A 19,343-nucleotide genomic window follows, 5' to 3' on the forward strand; every position below is an offset into this window, starting at 1 on the left:
AAGGGTGTTCTCAATGCTGCTACACAAATCAGGTTAAAGTGAACGGTCGGCTCAACATAAATAATGAAAGAAAATGAACTGAATCACAACGAGACAATCAAGGAAAAATTCTTACACCAAATAGTGTGAGGCAATCCACAATGAACACTCTAGCACCAAACTCCTTAGCAAGAACTTTCATCAAAGTTTCTTGATATATTTCAAAGTCTACCGACAAGGTGACATAATTACACTTGTGTTAATTGGACGTCCAAAATATTTAATATAAACACTAAAAAATAAAGAAAATAAATGCAATAAAACAACGCTGCTCGTCTATATTGGGAATTGCTGCTCACCTTCTTCCACGACTCACTATGTGGCTTGGTATGTCCTGAAATTATAGAAATACCATTAGATGTACAATTTAAAAAAGCATAATCTTGTAGTAAAACATCACAAAAACTTTGCAATATTCAATTTAATCTCATAGCTATCCAGTAAAGCCTTGCGGTACGTTGTGGCTGCCCTCACGGTCCACATCGCGCCCAATTTGAGACGCATGAGGTCTCGACTAGCATCGTGCCCAGGCTAAGGCGCACAAGGTAGCTGTTAGCGACACGTCCAGGCTGAGGCACATGAGGACATGACCAGCGTCGCCGGCTGGCGTTCTAGCCTCGCGGTTGGTGTCCCAACCTCACCGTTGGCGTCCCAACCTCACCGCTAGCGTCCCAACCTCGCGGCTAAGCTATGGTGGCAGTCGAGGTCGCCATGGCTGCCGCCACGCTTCTCTAACCCCTCGTATCTGATTGGAGAAGAGAGAGGAAAGGAAAAGAAAGGAGAAAATCAATACCTTATATCTACGGAGAGGATCATCGTGGCTGAGAGAGGAGAGAATCGTCAAGGCCGAGGGAGGAGAGAATCGGAGCCAAGGGGAGAAGATTAGGAGTTTATGATTTTTTTTTTTTTTGCGCGTGGGAAAAGATCGAGGTGAAGATATGGATTTTTAGGATTATTTTGGGATGAATTTTGAAATTCGTCACAAACATTTGTGATGAATTTTAAAATCATCGCAAGATCAAGATTTTAAATTTTTTTAGAACGAATTTTAAAATCCATCACAAAATTTAAAAGTTTTTAACTATCAAAAACAAAATAAATTTGACGACGAATTCAAAATTCAAAATTGAGCAACAAATCTAAAGTTCATCACAAATTTAACAACAGATCCAAAATTCTCATAAATTTGATGACGAGTTATGAATTCGTTGTCAATTTAGCAGACAAATCAAAATTAATCGCCAAATTTGACAAAGAATCCACAATTTATCGCAATTTGACAATGAATCCACAATTCATCACAATTTAACGACGAATTTTGAATTCGTCATAAAATTACGATGAACTTTGTTATTTTGTTGCCAAATTTACGATGAAATTAATTTCATCGCTATATTGATTAGCGATAATTTCCCTTTTTGTTGCTAATTTTATTATCGATTTGTGATAATTTTTTTCATTGCTAAAATTCATCACTAATTCTATATTATTTTGTAGTGATATGAAATTCAAATCCGATCCATTACCATCCCAACAAGCCCATGATAGTTAATGTTTGTCGATATCGAGCTGAGCATAGATCTAGTTTACTCGAGTCATGTTTGAGCCAGCACAAGAAGCGATCCCACATAAGCTGAGTACAAGCATAGAAGTTAAGTCAACTCGACATCATTTAAATTCTTAAATACTTAAATCTCTAAAGCTTTGAACACTGACTTATCGAATAGAAAGTTGGCTTGCATAAACCATCAAAGCATCCAAACTGATATCAGGACTAACAAGTTTAACTACAAAATCCCTTTTGCCTAAATGTAGAATGGAGGAGCAGGCAGTAAGAACTCGAGGGCGAAAATGCATTCATTGTTCGATCACGACGAAAAACAATGCAGTGTGCTCGCGACGAAACAAACATACGATACCTGTCTACCAAACTGAATCTTACCATGCTAACTATGTCCTCCGGTGCTCTTCGGTATTTTCTTTAGCAACTTGTACAGACCGAAAGTGTTCTTTTGCGTCCATTTGTAGGGGATGAAGAATGACCGAAACATAGCGGGCGATAACTCTCTATCCAGATAAGGTATGGCTGCAAGAGTCTGAAACCACAATTTTCAGTTAGAACATGGATACTTGGTCAAAAAAAGTGGAGCTCAAGAAGTCGTGTACCTCCCATGTCGATAAGTCACTTCCTCGAGTGGGATATGGCCGTTGCAAACTTAGCTCCACAAAGAAGGTGCAGAGTTTGATGTCTTTAAGCTGTGAATCCAGTCACAAGTAGGATAGCATCGTAAGTGACATATCGGAAAATCTAATTAATAGACACGACGACTGGGAGATTACATATTGGTCGCTGGAAGCCTTGTTCTTGTCGTTGAAATAAGATGGGGCAGCTGCCATGCCCCCCAAACTTGAATTAAAAGGGAATGGGAGAAGACCCCTAAATCCTTCATCTATCCATCGAACTTCCTTAATGTATGAAGGCACGAAAAATGAAGAAGGATAACGATGCCATTCGCTTCCGACGCAAAGCACTGTCCCTGTCATGAAGGCAAATGTTCCATCAAATTCATGTATATAATCAAATCTACCAGGTACTACCGAGTATCGCTATAAGAACTGGAATATTAAATATAGTTGTCGTCGACTAGACTTTCTAAAAAAATTTAAAAAGAGGTGACATTTTGATCGCCTTGAGAAATTATAAGACTATAAATTTTTTTCATTTTATTGTTTCCTTGTATCCTAAACACTAGGAACTTGATATATCGTATAGAACTGTGACAGGATGATTCTAGTTTTAAATAGAAGAAAGCTTACCATTTCCAACAACATCATGATGGTCCAAGTGTTTATATATTTCCAAAGGCGCAGAATATCCGTTAAGTATAGAGAACGTCCGGCTATGGGATGCACACAATACAAGGCCCAGGAAAAGTGGCCTTACTCCCTTAGCAATCTGTACGAGTAGACAAGACGAAATCAAGCATATGACAGTTAATTGCCTCATCAATCACCTTACACAGTAGGAAATAGAGAATATACCATAACAAGAGTTGAATCTTCCACTGCATACTTGTCACGGAAAAGATCGGGGAAACTATCAATTACAGCCGTTGCTGCGACGCAGATAAGTGGATATATCGGATAGAGAAATCTGTGATGCAGTAAATTAGCATATCATAAGACTGAAATTAACATGAATTTGCTTGAGATGGATTGTGTTAGACAAGACCAAAGTCCTTCAAATCTTTTCTAAGACCACTCAGGAATTATTAAGTGATTAGCCTTGTGAAACAAATTTCTAACAAGATCAATAAAGCAATCTTAATGAAAAATTACCTTTCTTCTTTGTGAGCCTGCAATGACATAAAAGCCAGCCAAATATATATGGGAGAGACCACAACCAACAGTTCTGGGCCATATTTCTTCCTCGCAATCGGGACAAATGCCACGAAAAGTAATGCAAGGATGAAACAGAAATTAAAGTTATTAAATCCATTCCTGAAATAAAACGAGAGTCCTTCAGTTCCATATAAGTGACTCTGACCACCTCCAAAAACATTATATTTCAGCAGATTGAATACTGAGGACGTCCATCTCCCATAGCAGTAATAGTCGGCAAACAATGAAATAGCCTGGCAAAAAGTTTTTTTTTTCAAAAAAAAAAAAAGTCGTGACCAATGTGAAAGATTGTTGAAATGACAAATCAGTCAATAGTCAGTGTCCTTACAAGAACAAACACAGAAGTTAATAGCCCTGATAAAAATACTCTTTTAAATCCTCCTTTTGTCAAAGAAAAGAATGTAATCGGAAGAAAAACTAGAATAGAGAATGGCCAGCCTATGATCACTCCAGCAGCAGCAATAGAAACAGCTACAGCATGTTTCTGAAGAAGGAAAAGTGCTGATGAAAGAGTAACTGCATACATGGAGAAGCTACTTGGAAGAAAACCTGAAAAGAAGTATTTATGAATGAGAGAAGCTAATATAGAGAAAAAATAACAATGAAATTAATCAGCTTTAGTTGTCCCAAAATGACAAAACAATGGATGACAAATATTACTTAAGCCGAGGTGGGCATGGTGCTCAAGAGTGAACAAAATATAGAAAAGAAACCAACAGACAACAAATAACAGAAAAGGAGAAGCGGCTTACTTGTACTGGCAAAGAAACAGCCACTGGTTAGGCATAGCATAGCAAGTGTATACCACGCAAGCCTCTTTCCATATTTTCTTGAAAGAGCAACCACAAGAAATGTATCGGTGACAGTTGAGATAAGACCAAGAAAGAGTCTTACTGAGTAAAAGACTTTAACCTGCAAGTTTATTGCAAAAAGTAAGTGAACAAAAACTATGTTGTCTTTTGCAATTAGGCATAAAACTGCAAATTCTACTAATCTATTAAATCTACTGTGCTGACATTCACCTTCTCGTCAATGTACATTAATGAAGCAGGCCCAGCCATCAATGCATGAAAAAAGATGTATAGATATGACCGCAATGCAAACTCAGAGCTGCACAAGAAAGAAACTGAGTAATTTTGTGATAACAGAATATTCAGAATAATATATAGTAACCTCTAGAGTTAGGGTCCTAATATATTAGAGCAATTAGGTTAAAGAATACATCTAATCAGAGTTAGGGACCTAATATATTAGAGCATCAAATGGTAAGGTGAACGAATACATCTAATTAGAGTCTTCACCTTCAAATAACTGCATGAATTTAAACTAACCACAATTTTCAGCCATCAAAGGTTCCTCATATTTATAACTAGATATACTCTAACAAGTTAGCTTTTGAAATATCACTAGAAACGAGCATTATAATGTTTTCATTTTAAGCTAAGTGTATATACATAGGTCATACATAATATTTGCGTATTATTGTTAGCTCGCAACCTAATACAACCCTCTTCCTTTACCCAGGCTTAGGACCAGCTATGGCGGAGTTAATCGAGGATGAGGGAGATCAAAAAAGAGATAGTTCACAATTATAAAATAGGATAAAATTCATTTGATATAGATAAAGATATAGTAGCGGAATGAGCTCAAAGACATAGGAGGATCCATATAACCGATCCCACTTAATGGAATAAAAACTTAATTGTTTTTATTGTTGTTGTTGTATATACTTAGGTCAACGATCAAAGTTGTCTGCTATGGAAATAAACGTTGATAATACTTAACTAGATTTCTGTTTTAGATAGCCATCGCATGTAATGCATATGCCAATTAATCATGTTAATCCATATACCTACTTAATGATGGTCCAAGCTGAACTCCAAAATACTGTTTAAGTCAACGAATCATAACTATTAAAACCTGAATGCAAATTGCTAAGACTATACAGAAAAAAAGAAGCAATCTCAGTTCAAAATTGTAATTTTTTCACCTTTACAAACAGGACGAAAACATGGAATCAATTTGAAAAATCTAAAATCAAATCACCATTTTCTTAAAGCGAGAGCTGAAGTAAACAATTTCGAGGAGGGCGTACCTGTACTCCCAGGTCTGAAATCCAGATTTGTAGAGGAGGTAATGGAGGGGTTCCCAATAGTTGAAGACCTCGTCGCAGTCATGGATGATGTTGGAGGATGCACTCGCGTAACGGAACACGACAAGGACAAGCGCCGGAAGGAGCCACCCCACGCCCGCCCCTTTCTCCTTCTTCTCACCCTTATCCTCCTTCGAGTACCGATCCGACGGCGAAGAAGACGACGAGGCGCCTTGATCTGCCAGGTGCGCCCGCCGTTGCCGCGCCACTGAGAGGGCCATCGCCGATCGCTCGTTCCGAACTCACTGCTCCGCCGAAAGGGAAAGCGGAGGGGAGCTTTACTTTAAGTTGGTCCGCCGGAACACACTAATAGTGTTGCGATTCGCCAGGAAGAAACTGATGATTCGTGTGTCTAATCGACACGTGTACCGTTTGTAGTCGACGATCAAGCGGTTCGAAGGGACCAGAGGAATATTCTTTTTGCGCAGCAACAGGAAAAGATGCGTTCTTTGGGCTCGATGGGCTCTCCTGTCATGTGCTACGCACGTGACTCCTTTTTTGTTTTCACAGGAGGAGAAATTGAAATTCTGTTTTTTTTATTCTTTTGCAAAAAGACAAAATGTCTCGTTTACTTCGGTGCATGGAGAAGAGATAATACAGATATAAAGATGGAAAGATGGCAAAGATCAAAGGATATATATATTTTTCCCAAATAATCAACGAGCACAAAATTTTAATTTTTTATCAAAAAAAATCTCATATTATTGATATGACATAATTATATTCTAATATTATTTTTATTATTATCTAATTTAAATGGTATAATAATAATTATAAAATCATAATTATTACACATATTATAACAATTATAATATCATAAATACTTCAACTATAACAATTATAACTTATAATAATTATAATTTTATAACTACTACAACTATAATAACATAATCAAATTATAAGTACTAAAATATAAAAAATAATCTTAAATAAAAAATTAAAAAACTTTTAAAAGATCTTTAAATGATATTTTTTAAACCTACTGGACCATTATAGATTATATCCAATAATAAATATAAATCTTTAACTTGAATTTTAATTTAATATATTACATATTTCATAATTCAGATAAAAATTACTATCTTTCAAAATTTTATTTAACATTCACAATTATAACAACTATAATTTTATAATTACTACAATAATTATAACAATTACAATTTCATAACTATTAAAACACACTCCTAATTCAAAATTTAAATAAAAATATAAAATAATAATAATAATATAATAAAAATAATTAAATAAATTATATATGAAAATGAAACAGACTCCAAAAATAAAAGATACTCTTTTAACTTTTAGTCGATATTAAATCATCTGTGAAAATGTATTCCCGGTAAGTCAGCACAATCATCAAAGCTCGCGTCTAGGCGGTCGGGTGGCCGCTACAAACTTGAGGCCAAATGGCCAGGTAGCCACCGCAAGCTCACAGCAAGCTACACGCTTACAAGAGCCCATCCACAAGCCCCCCATTGAACTCTCGCCAGGGGCAGAGGAAATGTCCCACCTCTTCAATAATCCGCCCTCTACAGTAAACAAAGTTTTTTTTTGAAAAAAAAAACATTATTTGGTTAAGCTAACCCCTCTTTTAAAAAGATCTGAATAATGCCTCGACGAAATTTCAAAAATACCTTTGAGTTGTACTTTAAATACTTGATTGTGTTTAATAATCAATTACAATCCAAGATACAAACTATAAGCATGAATTATCCATCATAATTATCTTCATAAACGATCCAAACTAAAACCAAAACAAGGGGGTATCAGGGGTATCAACTTAAACAATCAGGAATGCAATGTGAATGAAGCAGATGGGAAGGCTATCGCTTACCGAAACCAGCCTGCTGAACTATATCTATATTATTCGGAATCGGTTGAGTTAAAAACTTGTGCATTGTTCCAATAATGCACTAGAGTTCTATAAGCCGATCGACTTCTCGAACTTCTGAATTTGGTTGAGGAATATCCATGTCATCTAAGAAATAACATGGCATTTAAGAATCGAAAAAGTATGTACAATGAATCAGAAGTGAGGAAAGGGCGAAGTTTTACCATGACATGTGGAGCGATTCTCACACAGTAAACAGGAAACCCAGTGTAGAATTTGAAAGGACCCCCAGATTTCAAGGTCTTCATGGTGCAGTCCAATGATCCAGTGTAGGGATACTTCCCATTGGCATCAGGCTGCATCTTCTGTATTTGTGTTTTCACATAGTCGAAAGGTAAACTACAAGCCGATGCGAAGAACCCCGAAACAGCACTTGCCCCTGAACACAAAAACATAATCACTGATTGAGTGTGCAGTAACACTTTTTTCGCAAACATAAAGATTACAAACTACTTTGACTTGGAAAACTTAAGAAAGGGGTTTGTTTCAAAGTGAATGATGTTGTTTATTACCTATATAAGACATCTAATTATTCTCTGACATATAAATAATGTAGAAAAAACTACCAAAAAAGTCTGATGAACGAAACTGTACTCGTGCTCAAATGAATCTATCTTTCAGAATCCAGATCGAGAACCAGTGGAAACAAAGAAACATAGAGGTAAATTTAAATATTATCTAGCATCTTACCAAGCACAGTGCTAACTTCGCCAAAGCCAAGGGAATCCCTGAACAGCTCGACGCTCTGATCATATGATGCAAGCATACCCATGTTAAGTGACATTGCTCTAACAACGGTGGGACCTGCACCTTTCCACAAAGCCAGAACTCCTTCATCCGAGATGATACGGTAAAGAGCGTGGAAAGCATTTTTGTAATTGCGTCGCTGAGCTGCAGGTAGAGTTGCATCAGCTTGCATCCTGATGAGGGCTAAATCAGCTGGGCTTCCAACACATGCTCCAATTGCTCCAGCAGTAAGACCAATAGCAGCTTTCTGGAGCAATGGTAGTGGTTTTCCATCATTAGCTTCGATAGCTTTGTTCGTCAACACCCTAAACAAATAATCAAGGATCAGTAATCAAAATTCTTTGTAATCACCAACCTCTTTTCAGTCAAATTTGAGATAGAAGAACAAGAACTCACAAACTTTCAATGATGAATTCACAAACAAGCAATAGTGCAAGACTGTGCATTACCCAGAACAGAAATGTTGAGATGAAATTGAGAGAACAAACACACTTGACCCAAAAAAGTAACTTCACCTAAGATCATAAAGAAGCAGAAGAAACTACTAAAGAGAAACCTATTTGAGCGAAATATGGGAGAGTTATTTGCAAATCAAATGTTTTCTTATAAAATGTAGATCTCACTTCTCCAAATAGCCATTTGCAAGTCAAATTTGAAAAACAGGTTAAGTTATATTGGAAAACTTTACCTTGTCTTATTTTACATTTTTCAATAATTGAGCATAATAATTATGTGAAGAGGAGAAATTTCAACAATTGTGAATTACAGAAACTCAATCATTTGATTTGCCTCAAAAAGTGATTGAGCTTATAAAAGGTTTGTAGATTCTCGGCTTCAATAACACATCCTTATTGAAGCTCCAAACCTAGTAAAATGATCCTCAAACAAACTTTCAATATGTACATAACAGCCACATTTTACCAAATCAACTTGAAGAATAAAGATAAACATACCTAAAGGAACCCAATCTTGCAGTTGTATAAGTAGCCTGCCTAAGTAAGCCAGCTGACAGCCCCTGTTTAAAGATGGAAAGGTCAATCCAAAAATTAAAACAGAATGCAGTCGAGAAGAAAACAATTTTTCTCTTAAGCTATGGACAAAGCAATTCAAGCAGATTATTATAGCACTGATGCAAGGCATATATGGTAAAAATACAAATCAAAGGTTGAAGAGCTAAAGTATGATGTAGATGGTTCTTACAGAAAAATATTTTTTGGAGAAAGAAGAATTTAGGATGCAAAATAAATGGAAGAAGATAATTATCAAGTGTGTGAAATTGAATTACATATGCACCAAAGAAGCACGGAACAACTTGATACAAATTGTGAATAATGTGATTCATAGTAAATAAAAAAATTAAGAAATTAAGAAAGAGATACTTCAATTCTTTGTTTGTCAAGAATTTGTGAGACATATTTACTTCAATTGAAGTGCTAAGTAGGAAGAAATTGCTGCTTGTTGCTCACTGCAAATGCAATTCTTCCTGCCAGACAAAATTAGTTTGATAAACAACAATTGCTATATAATGTTCATGTTGCGATATAATGCACATCAAATTGTGTTAAATCAACAAAATATGCATAAACAACGACAGTTCCAAGGATGTCAGATACATTAAGTCTGAACCAAGACCACCTTTCCTAATATAATGTTCAAGAGTTCCTCCAAATACTCTTAACGCTCAAAAGTAGACATTAAGATGCTAGAAAATTAGTTGCTTCATTGTACAACCACCACTAGCAACCTGCTAGGACAAAGCAAAAGTAGCCAAACCTTGTAAAATGAGCCAAAGCCTTCGTTGGCAAGCATGTTCTTCGTCACTTGGGCAGCAGACCCCTGCCCCAGCTGGATCCTAACCTGCAACCCATGGAATCTCCATTAAAGACGCGGATCTTAAAGACGAACATAGATCTGAGATCCACTAACAGTTGAAGAACTTGATGATGATGAAGAAGAAAGAACGTTCGGATCTAGGACTTACCTTGACCATGTCGATGGGCTGGATGACGCAGGTGGCGAGCATGCCGGAGAGGCCGCCATTGGCGAAAGGCTTGACGGTGGTCCAAACTCCGGACTGAGGCTTAGGATTCCCCTCCGCCATCGCCGCTCAAGAGACGAATTAGGAGGGCCTCCGATAGGAAGCTTTGGCAGCACACGAAAACCTAGAACGAGTGATGAAATTTATTCGGCATGCGTTTACTTGGACGGAAATGTGGCTGGAGAGGAAAGCAAAGATATAATTATTTTAAAATTTCGCTTGTTTAATTTCGGGATTTCCGACTTTTTTGTTAGATTTTTCATATATAATACATAAAAATGAATTTTCACAAGCAAAAAATTTTAAAATAATTCGATCATTTCAAAATTATAAATTCGATTATCAATATTTATCTTTAATAATTATTTACATTTTTTTAATATCATTTGCAATTTTTTAAACCTTCATTTACTTAAAATGGTAAACTACAGTACCGTCTTTACAGTTGTAGTAAACAGCATATGCCAATTTAAACCAAGATTTAAAGAAGAATAACAATTCCATTTATGAACATACAAAACCACAACGGAAAACGCCAGCAATTTAACAAACCAGTGCCTTTAAAGTTTGTAGAAAACATAACAACAGAGTGAAAACAAAATTTCTAGATTCAAAATGACTGAAACCATTTCGAGATTCCGGTTTTCCTGATGGCTTAGCTCTTCAAAATTTGCCGCTCTTTCGCCTTCTGGATCTTCAGCACCTTCTTGACGATCTTCTGCTCTTCGACCAAGAAGGCTCGAATGATCCTGAGAGTCAAACCGACGTATATTTAACCCGAACAGCATAAAGATTGAATGAGTTGCTAGATCATGGACAAAGGCCTGAGTTGCAACCTTTCTCGGACAGCACCTCCAGATAGAACTCCTCCGTAGGCTCGGTTCACAGTCCTCCGGTTTCGGGACAACCGGGATCTCTTGTACTGGGTGGGCCTCAAGTGAGGAATCTGTAAACAAGCAGAGAGTATCTACTGATCTCATCCAGAAGGAAATGAGAATCGACAACTTAGTGCAACTGGATAGAATCGACAAGCAGGGAAAGGAACATGCATCAGAGCTTCATCCGAACACAAACATGTTTTTGAGATGTCGAAGAAAAGCTACAAAAGCAAAGAAGGTAAACTGCCATCCTAGAAGTGATATGACAACATGTTTAAACACAAAAGTATTTCCATAAGAATAAAAATTACATCTGCGAAAGCTAGTTCACTACGGAGAGGGGTGGTAAACAAATGGATCGATCCAAGAAGGGTGCCACTGCATTCCAGTAAAACAAACCAAGTGATCGAAACCAGATCACAGCTAAATGGTAAGCTCAAAATTGGTATGTCAAAAGATTACCTAATTAAAACTTCTTCAGACTTTTACGATAGCACCAGAAGAAACTGCACCAGTATCGTACATATATTATCAGAGAACAATAATACCACTCATCCTTGGATCAACCTGAACTGTTCTTCGACTAAAGAGACTGCCAAAAGATTTAACAACTTTCCAACTCCATATCATTAGAGATGCTGATAAAGATTGTAGGTATCATTTTGTGTAAGGTCTAAAGAATGTCCACATCTCCACAATGGCATGATATTGTCCACTTTGGACCTAAGCCCTCATGGTTTTGTTCTTGGGCACTCCCCAAAAAGCCTCATTCCAATGGAGATACTTTCCATCCTTTTAAATCCATGATCTTTCCCATGTGTTTTAGATGTGGGACTATGTTTGCACCCTTTCAACCCAACAATCCCCCCTCAAACAAAGGACCACTGGAAGCTCCCCTACCATTTCTCATGGTACGGCTGTCATTTCTCATGGTCCGGCTACCATGTCCTCATGGTCCGGCTGCCATGCCCCTCATGGTCCGAGCCTCCCCTACTTCCTTTGTTTTTCCCGAGGGTCTCCACATGGTTAGATCTGGATCATGACTCATCCGACGGTTAGTCCGGTGAAGAGCGGCCTCGCTCTGATACCAATTGTTGAATCTAAAGAATGTTCACATCTCCACAATGATATGATATTGTCCACTTTGGGCCTAAGCCCTCATGGCTTTGTTCTTGGGCTCTCCCCAAAAGGCCTCATGCCAATGGAGATATTTTTCATCTTTTTAAACCTATGATCTTTCCCATGTATTTTAGATGTGGGACTATGTTTGCACCTTTGCAACCCAACATTTTGCACCTAGGAAGGCACCTCACATGAAACCATAAACTGCCTTTCAGTGACTTAATCATGTAGCCTAAAGCAATCTACAAGCTTCTTGAGGCACTAATGTAGAAAAACAAAGTCCAAACAGAAGTAAAAAAGAGATAGAAGTCAGTGACAAAATATAGGTTAAACAATTATATCCAAATATGTAAGGTACAATTAAATTCATGGAAGACATACTATACTAAATAATACATAATACAGCTCAAATGCCATTTCATTAAAGCATAGAACCAATATAAAAACAATAAAAATCAAATCTCTTAAAAATAGTCATGTAGTAAATCAATAGATGTTGATTTTTTACAATCAGATTTTACTATTATTTATTAAATTGTAGCATTTTGAATTGTATTGTTTAGGATATCATAACATCTATTTAACAGCATTTGAATAGAAGGATTTAGTTCAGCAATCAATTGTAGAGCAAGTTGTTAAGCTGAATATGGAAGAATGCACCGAATGAGGCAGATTTTTGTGACAACCAGAGAAGAACATTACTCTTGTGAAAACCAAAGAAAAATTGCTGCAGCACATTGAAATATTACACACTAGAGAAGTTCCGAAAAGAAGTACAATTACGACAAGATAATCAATTAACAAAATTATTAATAGCAAATTAGCAGCAACGATTTGCATACCCCTTGAATTCGCTTCCCAGTCACAGGGCATTTCGGCCCGCTGGCTCTCTTGTGCGTGTACTGGTACACGAGCTTCCCACCTGCATTTTAAAATCAAACAGAATCAAAACAAAATAATCCATGACAGAAAAAGCAAAAACTCATGAACTGTGTGCTGCATTTTCAAATCAAACTAACGAAATCACAAAAAATACAAATCTGTTACAAGAGACAGTAAAACATCAAAGATAAATACGAATCGATCTATAAGAAAACTGCATGTCAAAACACATTTGCAGAACTCAGAGCGAGTAGGAGGATAGCAAGGATCGAATCTTTCACCTGGAGTTTTGACGACACGAGTCTGATTCGATTTGGTAGCATAGCTATGCCGCTTCCGGTACGTTAGCCTCTGCACCATTTCGCCTCTTCTTCCGATCTCACTCCGGCGCCACCTCACAGGAGCTCAGCAGACGACCAAAACACACCCAGAAACGGCAAACAGTCGATGGAAGATGCTTTATCAGGGAGCTGAAGAACGTTGAGCCCTAGATCGTACGGTCTCCATAAACTCCATCCGACGGTCGTAATAAACGTTGTCTTAACCCCAATATTGACTAATAATTATAAATTTTATACATTTATCAATAAAACTCCTCCCAAAATAAATAAAAAAAACATTTTTAAGACTTTTGAAAAAAAAGAATAATTTGCTTTATTCTTTCTTTTAAATTGTCAAGATTAATATATATATTTTTCTTCATTTACAATTTATTTTAATTGAATTGTTCTTTAGAAAACTAGGTCTACACAATATTTTAGTTAGGAGAGTAAAAAACTTAGAAAAGATAAATAAATAAAGATAACTAATTTCTATAAAAGCTCAAAATAATTAGTTAATGTCAATTGAGATGTATATCATCGAATTAAATCAAGAATATTACAAAAAAAAAATCTCAACTCAAATCCAAAAACTATAAACCAAAATCCATAACCCATTATATTTCATGAATTTAAATATTTAAATTCAAAATTTTAATTATCTAAACATTGCCCTGAAGGGAAACTTCAATTGTACCAAGTGCTAAAGGTGGATATATAGAACAAAAGCAAAAACTCGAAAAACAATGCCACAACAACGACAACACCGAAATGCTAAGTCATCCGCTGAGCAGACTCCTTGGCGAGCAATTTCTCCTTGGCCTTAGCCTTTGCTTGAGACTTAGAACCCATTATGCCACCGCCCCACTTCCTCCTGATCTCGTCAAACTTGTCGTTGAAGTTGGCCTGAAATGACATTAGAATAAGTATCGACTATACAGTAACGATAAGTCGGGCACAAAGGGTTGCTCCCATATTCACCTTGATGGCTTCTAGGATTTTACTGAATTCCAATTTGTCCTCGTTCTTCACAGTGGTCAAACATAGTGCAGTTGCAGTTTTCTTATGCACAATCTGTTGTGATTCAGCAACAAGAGAAGTATCAGTATGTAAGAGTACATTGGCATGAGATAGATCGTCGACAATAAGAAGAACCAACCGCTCCCAAACGGGATTTTCCCTTGACGATACAGTAGGGAATCTCCATTTTCCTGCACAAAGCTGGTAGCCAAACTACAAGTTCAACTGGATCCACATCGTGAGCTATAACCACTAACTGTGCCTTGTTCTACAATGAGGTCAAGTAAACAAAGAAGACCAAATGGCACATGAAATAATTCACTCATCGAGGTAAATGGCTGAAAAAAAAGAATATGAGAAAGTGAACAATAAAAAAATACCTGCTCGATAAGATACGTAATATGATTAAGCCCATACTTCACAACAATGGGTTTCTTAACTTCAAGTGTCTTTCCCTCAGCCTCAGCCTGTGCCCTCTTAAGGAGCCTTTCCTTCTTGGCAGCTCGGTCTTCAGGTCTGTACTTGAGAAGCAATTTGAACAGATTTGTTGCTGCATTAAGATTATTAAAATAATTTCAAAAATTAGGTAATAGACCATGAATTAATTCAAACAATCAGGTCTCTTGATGGTATAAAAAGATAATGTGTGTATATATATGTACATATTCAATGTAAGCGAACACATTTGAAATACAAGATAAACCTTTTTTAGGCACTGAGAACAAATGGGCCCTAAAAAATCTGATTATACTAGCAGAAATTTGAAGATATTATGATAAAAAATAGAATGGGCATTGATGGACCACAAAACAACTCGCCTACAACTACCAATTCAATGCAAAAAAAGAATGATACTGACTCAAGAAGGAACAACACTGAAGTTTGGTATCGACTATTGTATTTCCATGTGACTGAAAAATCAAACACACTTAACAGTTTGAACAAAAAAATGTTAAGGATGGTAACGCAAATAATATGGCAAAGATGATATTAAAAAGAAATTGTGCTAAGTGATTAGATGCTAACAGCATGTTGAAAACATATGCTGAACTAAAATACAAACCAGAAGAACGTCAACCTAAGCTAAAAATGACTGTGGTGTAGCACAAACTTACTTAAGCAACGTATCAAATTGTGAAGGTAAGACAGAGTTAGAAAATGGTTGACTAGATTTGTTATCAAATTGAATATACATGTGAAATTAGCTGTTAATCTTTTTTGGAAAGATAAAGTAATTGATGCAAAGCAACACCCTATACAATTGTCAGTTCATGAACCAGCGGTGGACAGAAAAAGAGATAGACCAAAAAAATTGAAACTTTAGATGACGTGACACTCTCCAAATAATTCAAGTAAATTATGCTTGAAGGCCTGATTCTGCTAATCAAGTCAAAACATCTTAAAATAAAACAGAGATTTCCAATTACCAAGGTTCTTGTCCAATGTTCGAGTGAACTGATTCAGAGCAGGAGGAACCTTCAACCGCTGCTTTAAAATCCTTTTTTGCCTCTGAATCCGGACAACCTTCGGCCATTTGACGAACCGATGCAGATCCTTCTTCGGAGGCAATGCTCCGCCAATGCCGAATTGCTTCGGGCGCTTCTCAAACAACGGATTGACAACATTCTCCTGTGCAACAACCACCGTCACTCAATCAAAAGGCACAAATAACACAACGAGAGCAACGACGACGAAACAAAATACAAATTTGAAAGTAAAAAAAACAATTACCCGTTTCTTTTTTGCTGGGACGGGGACATTTCCAGCTCTTTTCGGCGCCTGTAGAGCCAAAGATCATGACTTTAATGGTTCTTAAACCTAATCAAATTGCATTAAAAAAGAAAAACAAGCAGAAGCGGAGCAACGATAAAGCGAAACAAATAGAGAGAAAAGGTAGCCAAGATCATAGGTTTCTCATCGAATTGAACAGAAGTAGTTATCAGATAGCTAAAACAAATTGGATTCATTAAAGTAGAAGATGGCTAGAGAGGAGATACCATTTCTTCAGTCCTCCAGATCAAAAAAGAGGGCGGAGAGACGGCTGTGGAAACCCAAGCGGGGAGGTCAACCTTTAGAACAACGAACGGGCCTTTTATAGACAACATCCTCCGTTAGGGTTTGGCACGTGGATGTCACGTGTTTTTTTACAGTTAATTCATTTCCCTTAACGGGCATTTCACTGGATTATAGTGGGCTCCGCCACATGGGCCTGGTCACTATTGGGCTAAAGACCGCAATTATTACGACCGTCGGATGGAATATGACCGTCCGATCTAGGTCGTTCTCAAGCAGGCTACCGCTCCCGTATAAAAGCCCTCTTCCCACCAATGCGATGGCGGTTCTACGCGTTTTGCTCGCCCTCTAAGCTCCTGCGAGGCGCCGACGGAGCGAGATCGGAAGAAGAGGCGGGATGGTGCAGAGATTAACCTACCGGAAGCGGCATAGCTATGCCACCAAATCGAACCAGACGCGTGTCGTCAAAACACCAGGTAATAAAATCCGATCTTGGCTGTTTTCTTTCTCGCTCTGGCTTCTTCAATCATGTTTTCAGCAAGCAGTTTTCTTCTAGATCGATTCGAGTTTCTCTTTGATGTCCTTACTGTATCATGTAACAGCTTTACATTTTTGCGATTTCGTTCGTTCGGTTCTGAAAATGTAACATATATTGCATGGATTATTTCGGTTTTGATTTGGCTTGATTTCAAAATGTAGGTGGGAAGCTCGTGTACCAGTACACGCACAAGACAGCCAGAGGGCCTAAATGCCCTGTTACCGGAAAGAGAATTCAAGGGGTAAGTAAATCGTTGCTTTTTATGCGCCATCATTAATTTTGTTAAAAGTTTATCTCTTTTTTGATGTTAATTATACTGTTTTGAAAACTTCTCTAGGGTGTACTATTTCAATGCAGCATGTCTATTCTTGTTCTTTTCATGTGTAAAAAGTCTTCCAACTCAAATGCTACAACTTAATAAACTAATTGTAAACCTGATGAGAACAAATACACATCAGTTGATATACTACATGATTATTTTTGACATATTTGATCTTTTTTTTTGTTTATATTTGACCGGATAGGCTATAGATTTCTTGTAACCTTTATCTAGTCATCAACTTTTTATTTATTTTTTGCTTCCTTTTGGGACATTTTCTTCCTGCAGTTAGTACCCTGAGAAGATTGTATATATTGTTTGTAAGATTAAATGAGCAAGTTGTTTCTTTGGTTTTAACAGTAGATTGAATTGTTTTCTTCTCCATCATTATGGGAATGATTCCTATAATCTGTGTAAGTATCTCCAATGTGTAGACTCAAACTTTAAATTGTGTTGTTCTCGTAGCCACCTTGAAAATATATTGTTTTATATGTTTAGATTGGTTTGGTTGTCCAAAAGGCATTGTGAGTGACATTATTGTTCTATAGGAATGTTACTTATCATACTAGCCATCAAGTTGTATTGTCCATTGAGTAAGAATTACTTTCATATCCACGGTACAATTTATGTTGGTGCCATGGTAAAAATTTTAAGAAGCTTCAATTATGATCTTTTGTCATGCCGCTTAGATGCGGCCTGGTTTCAGTCATTAGGCGTGTTTTACTGGAATATTGCTGCACTCTTCTTGGATTCATCTGCTTGATTACCATCCCTTTCTGTAGTGTCGATGCCTGTTGTCATTCTTGTGGCCCAGCTTTACCTGATGTAACTTTTCTTTTGTAGCTTTTATATTTAATCTCAAAAACATGTTTGTATACAGGTAAAGCTCTGTTGTGATCTTTTTCCCGACTCATGCTTTCTATTCATTTGTGCTATTCTAGAGTGAATTAATATGTTGTGTTCATTACATGCTATGTTTAGTGTGTTAACTATTTGACTGTAATTGTCATTTCATTTTGCAGTATCTTTTCATTTTCTCAAGTATTACATTTCCACTGTGATACACTGCTTGTTCACAGATTCCTCACTTGAGACCCACCCAGTACAAGAGATCCCGGTTGTCCCGAAACCGGAGGACTGTGAACCGAGCATACGGTGGAGTGCTGTCTGGAGGTGCAGTTCGTGAGAGGTTCGAACTCGGTCCTTTTTAACCATCATTTATCCAGTCTCAGTCAACCATTATTTTACTTAGTATATGATTTATCTACATTGATACGTATGTTGGTTCGACTTGTAGGATCATTCGTGCCTTTTTGGTCGAAGAACAGAAGATTGTGAAAAAGGTTTTGAAGATCCAGAAGGCGAAAGAGAAGCAAACTACTTCCAAAAGCTAAGCCAACAAGTAAACCAGAGACTCTAGATGTTCTACTGCCATTTTGAATCGAGACCTTTTGTTTTCACTCAAACAATATGTTTACTACAACTTTAAAGTCTGTAATTGGTTGAATTGTTTGTGTTTACGGTCATGGTTCTCCATGTTCATTAAGTGACTTATTATTTTTCCTTAAGTGCTTCAAACACAGCACTTCTGCCTGCTATCTTTAAAGTTCTGCTTTTCAAATGGGATTTCAGAACATCATTAAAAAAATCTAAATTTAAAAATTTTATATTAGTCTAGTTTTGTTTTTTATTTTTTCCTGTGACTTTTTGCTTGCCATAAATTTGGAATCTTAATTATATGATTATCTAATAATCATATATAAATAATTTAATATTGTTTGAATCAATATTTAAATTATAATTTATTAAATTTATTAATTTGATTTCAATTAAATTTTATGATATATTTTATTTTAATTAATTAAATTTTAAAATTAGAGGATAATTAAGGGAAAAAATTTATTAATTTTTAAAATCACTGAAAATCTTAAATTATCAAGGAAATCACATTCTAAATTTATAATATATTTGTTGATATTTTG

General features: G+C 36.6%; 5 protein-coding genes across 5 annotated transcripts; 1 reads left to right on the forward strand and 4 right to left on the reverse strand.

The window, feature by feature from the left end:
* Positions 1 to 1,755: 1,755 nt before the first annotated feature.
* Positions 1,756 to 5,858, reverse strand: LOC141834551 (alpha-1,2-mannosyltransferase ALG9). Its single transcript, XM_074721865.1, has 10 exons — positions 5,537 to 5,858; positions 4,464 to 4,551; positions 4,194 to 4,353; positions 3,770 to 3,990; positions 3,379 to 3,674; positions 3,082 to 3,193; positions 2,857 to 2,995; positions 2,380 to 2,576; positions 2,206 to 2,295; positions 1,756 to 2,135 (listed from the first exon to the last, which is right to left on the reverse strand). The coding sequence occupies exons 1-10, from the start codon at positions 5,812 to 5,814 to the stop codon at positions 1,986 to 1,988; spliced, it is 1,731 nt and encodes a 576-aa protein (XP_074577966.1). The 5' UTR covers positions 5,815 to 5,858; the 3' UTR covers positions 1,756 to 1,985.
* Positions 5,859 to 7,367: 1,509 nt separating this feature from the next.
* Positions 7,368 to 10,372, reverse strand: LOC141834552 (mitochondrial dicarboxylate/tricarboxylate transporter DTC-like). The gene is made up of 6 exons (XM_074721866.1): positions 10,213 to 10,372; positions 10,005 to 10,088; positions 9,185 to 9,246; positions 8,175 to 8,536; positions 7,649 to 7,863; positions 7,368 to 7,571 (listed from the first exon to the last, which is right to left on the reverse strand). The coding sequence occupies exons 1-6, from the start codon at positions 10,330 to 10,332 to the stop codon at positions 7,515 to 7,517; spliced, it is 900 nt and encodes a 299-aa protein (XP_074577967.1). The 5' UTR covers positions 10,333 to 10,372; the 3' UTR covers positions 7,368 to 7,514.
* A 377-nt stretch (positions 10,373 to 10,749) lies between these two features.
* LOC141834923 (large ribosomal subunit protein eL34-like) lies at positions 10,750 to 13,568 on the reverse strand. Its single transcript, XM_074722318.1, has 4 exons — positions 13,433 to 13,568; positions 13,112 to 13,191; positions 11,106 to 11,215; positions 10,750 to 11,018 (listed from the first exon to the last, which is right to left on the reverse strand). Exons 1-4 carry the CDS (start codon positions 13,509 to 13,511, stop codon positions 10,925 to 10,927), a joined length of 363 nt encoding a protein of 120 aa, XP_074578419.1. The 5' UTR covers positions 13,512 to 13,568; the 3' UTR covers positions 10,750 to 10,924.
* A 499-nt stretch (positions 13,569 to 14,067) lies between these two features.
* On the reverse strand, positions 14,068 to 16,551 carry LOC141834553 (large ribosomal subunit protein eL8y-like). Its single transcript, XM_074721867.1, has 7 exons — positions 16,489 to 16,551; positions 16,223 to 16,270; positions 15,919 to 16,120; positions 14,872 to 15,041; positions 14,631 to 14,759; positions 14,453 to 14,545; positions 14,068 to 14,377 (listed from the first exon to the last, which is right to left on the reverse strand). The coding sequence occupies exons 1-7, from the start codon at positions 16,489 to 16,491 to the stop codon at positions 14,246 to 14,248; spliced, it is 777 nt and encodes a 258-aa protein (XP_074577968.1). The 5' UTR covers positions 16,492 to 16,551; the 3' UTR covers positions 14,068 to 14,245.
* Positions 16,552 to 16,834: 283 nt separating this feature from the next.
* LOC141834713 (large ribosomal subunit protein eL34-like) lies at positions 16,835 to 18,929 on the forward strand. Its single transcript, XM_074722057.1, has 4 exons — positions 16,835 to 16,980; positions 17,204 to 17,283; positions 18,441 to 18,550; positions 18,659 to 18,929. The coding sequence occupies exons 1-4, from the start codon at positions 16,902 to 16,904 to the stop codon at positions 18,753 to 18,755; spliced, it is 366 nt and encodes a 121-aa protein (XP_074578158.1). The 5' UTR covers positions 16,835 to 16,901; the 3' UTR covers positions 18,756 to 18,929.
* Positions 18,930 to 19,343: the final 414 nt, after the last annotated feature.

The sequence above is a fragment of the Curcuma longa genome, chromosome 9 (assembly GCF_044706935.1).
Source record: "Curcuma longa cultivar G26 ecotype Majalengka, Jawa Barat chromosome 9, ITB_CL_G26_1.1, whole genome shotgun sequence".
NCBI lineage: Eukaryota > Viridiplantae > Streptophyta > Magnoliopsida > Zingiberales > Zingiberaceae > Curcuma > Curcuma longa.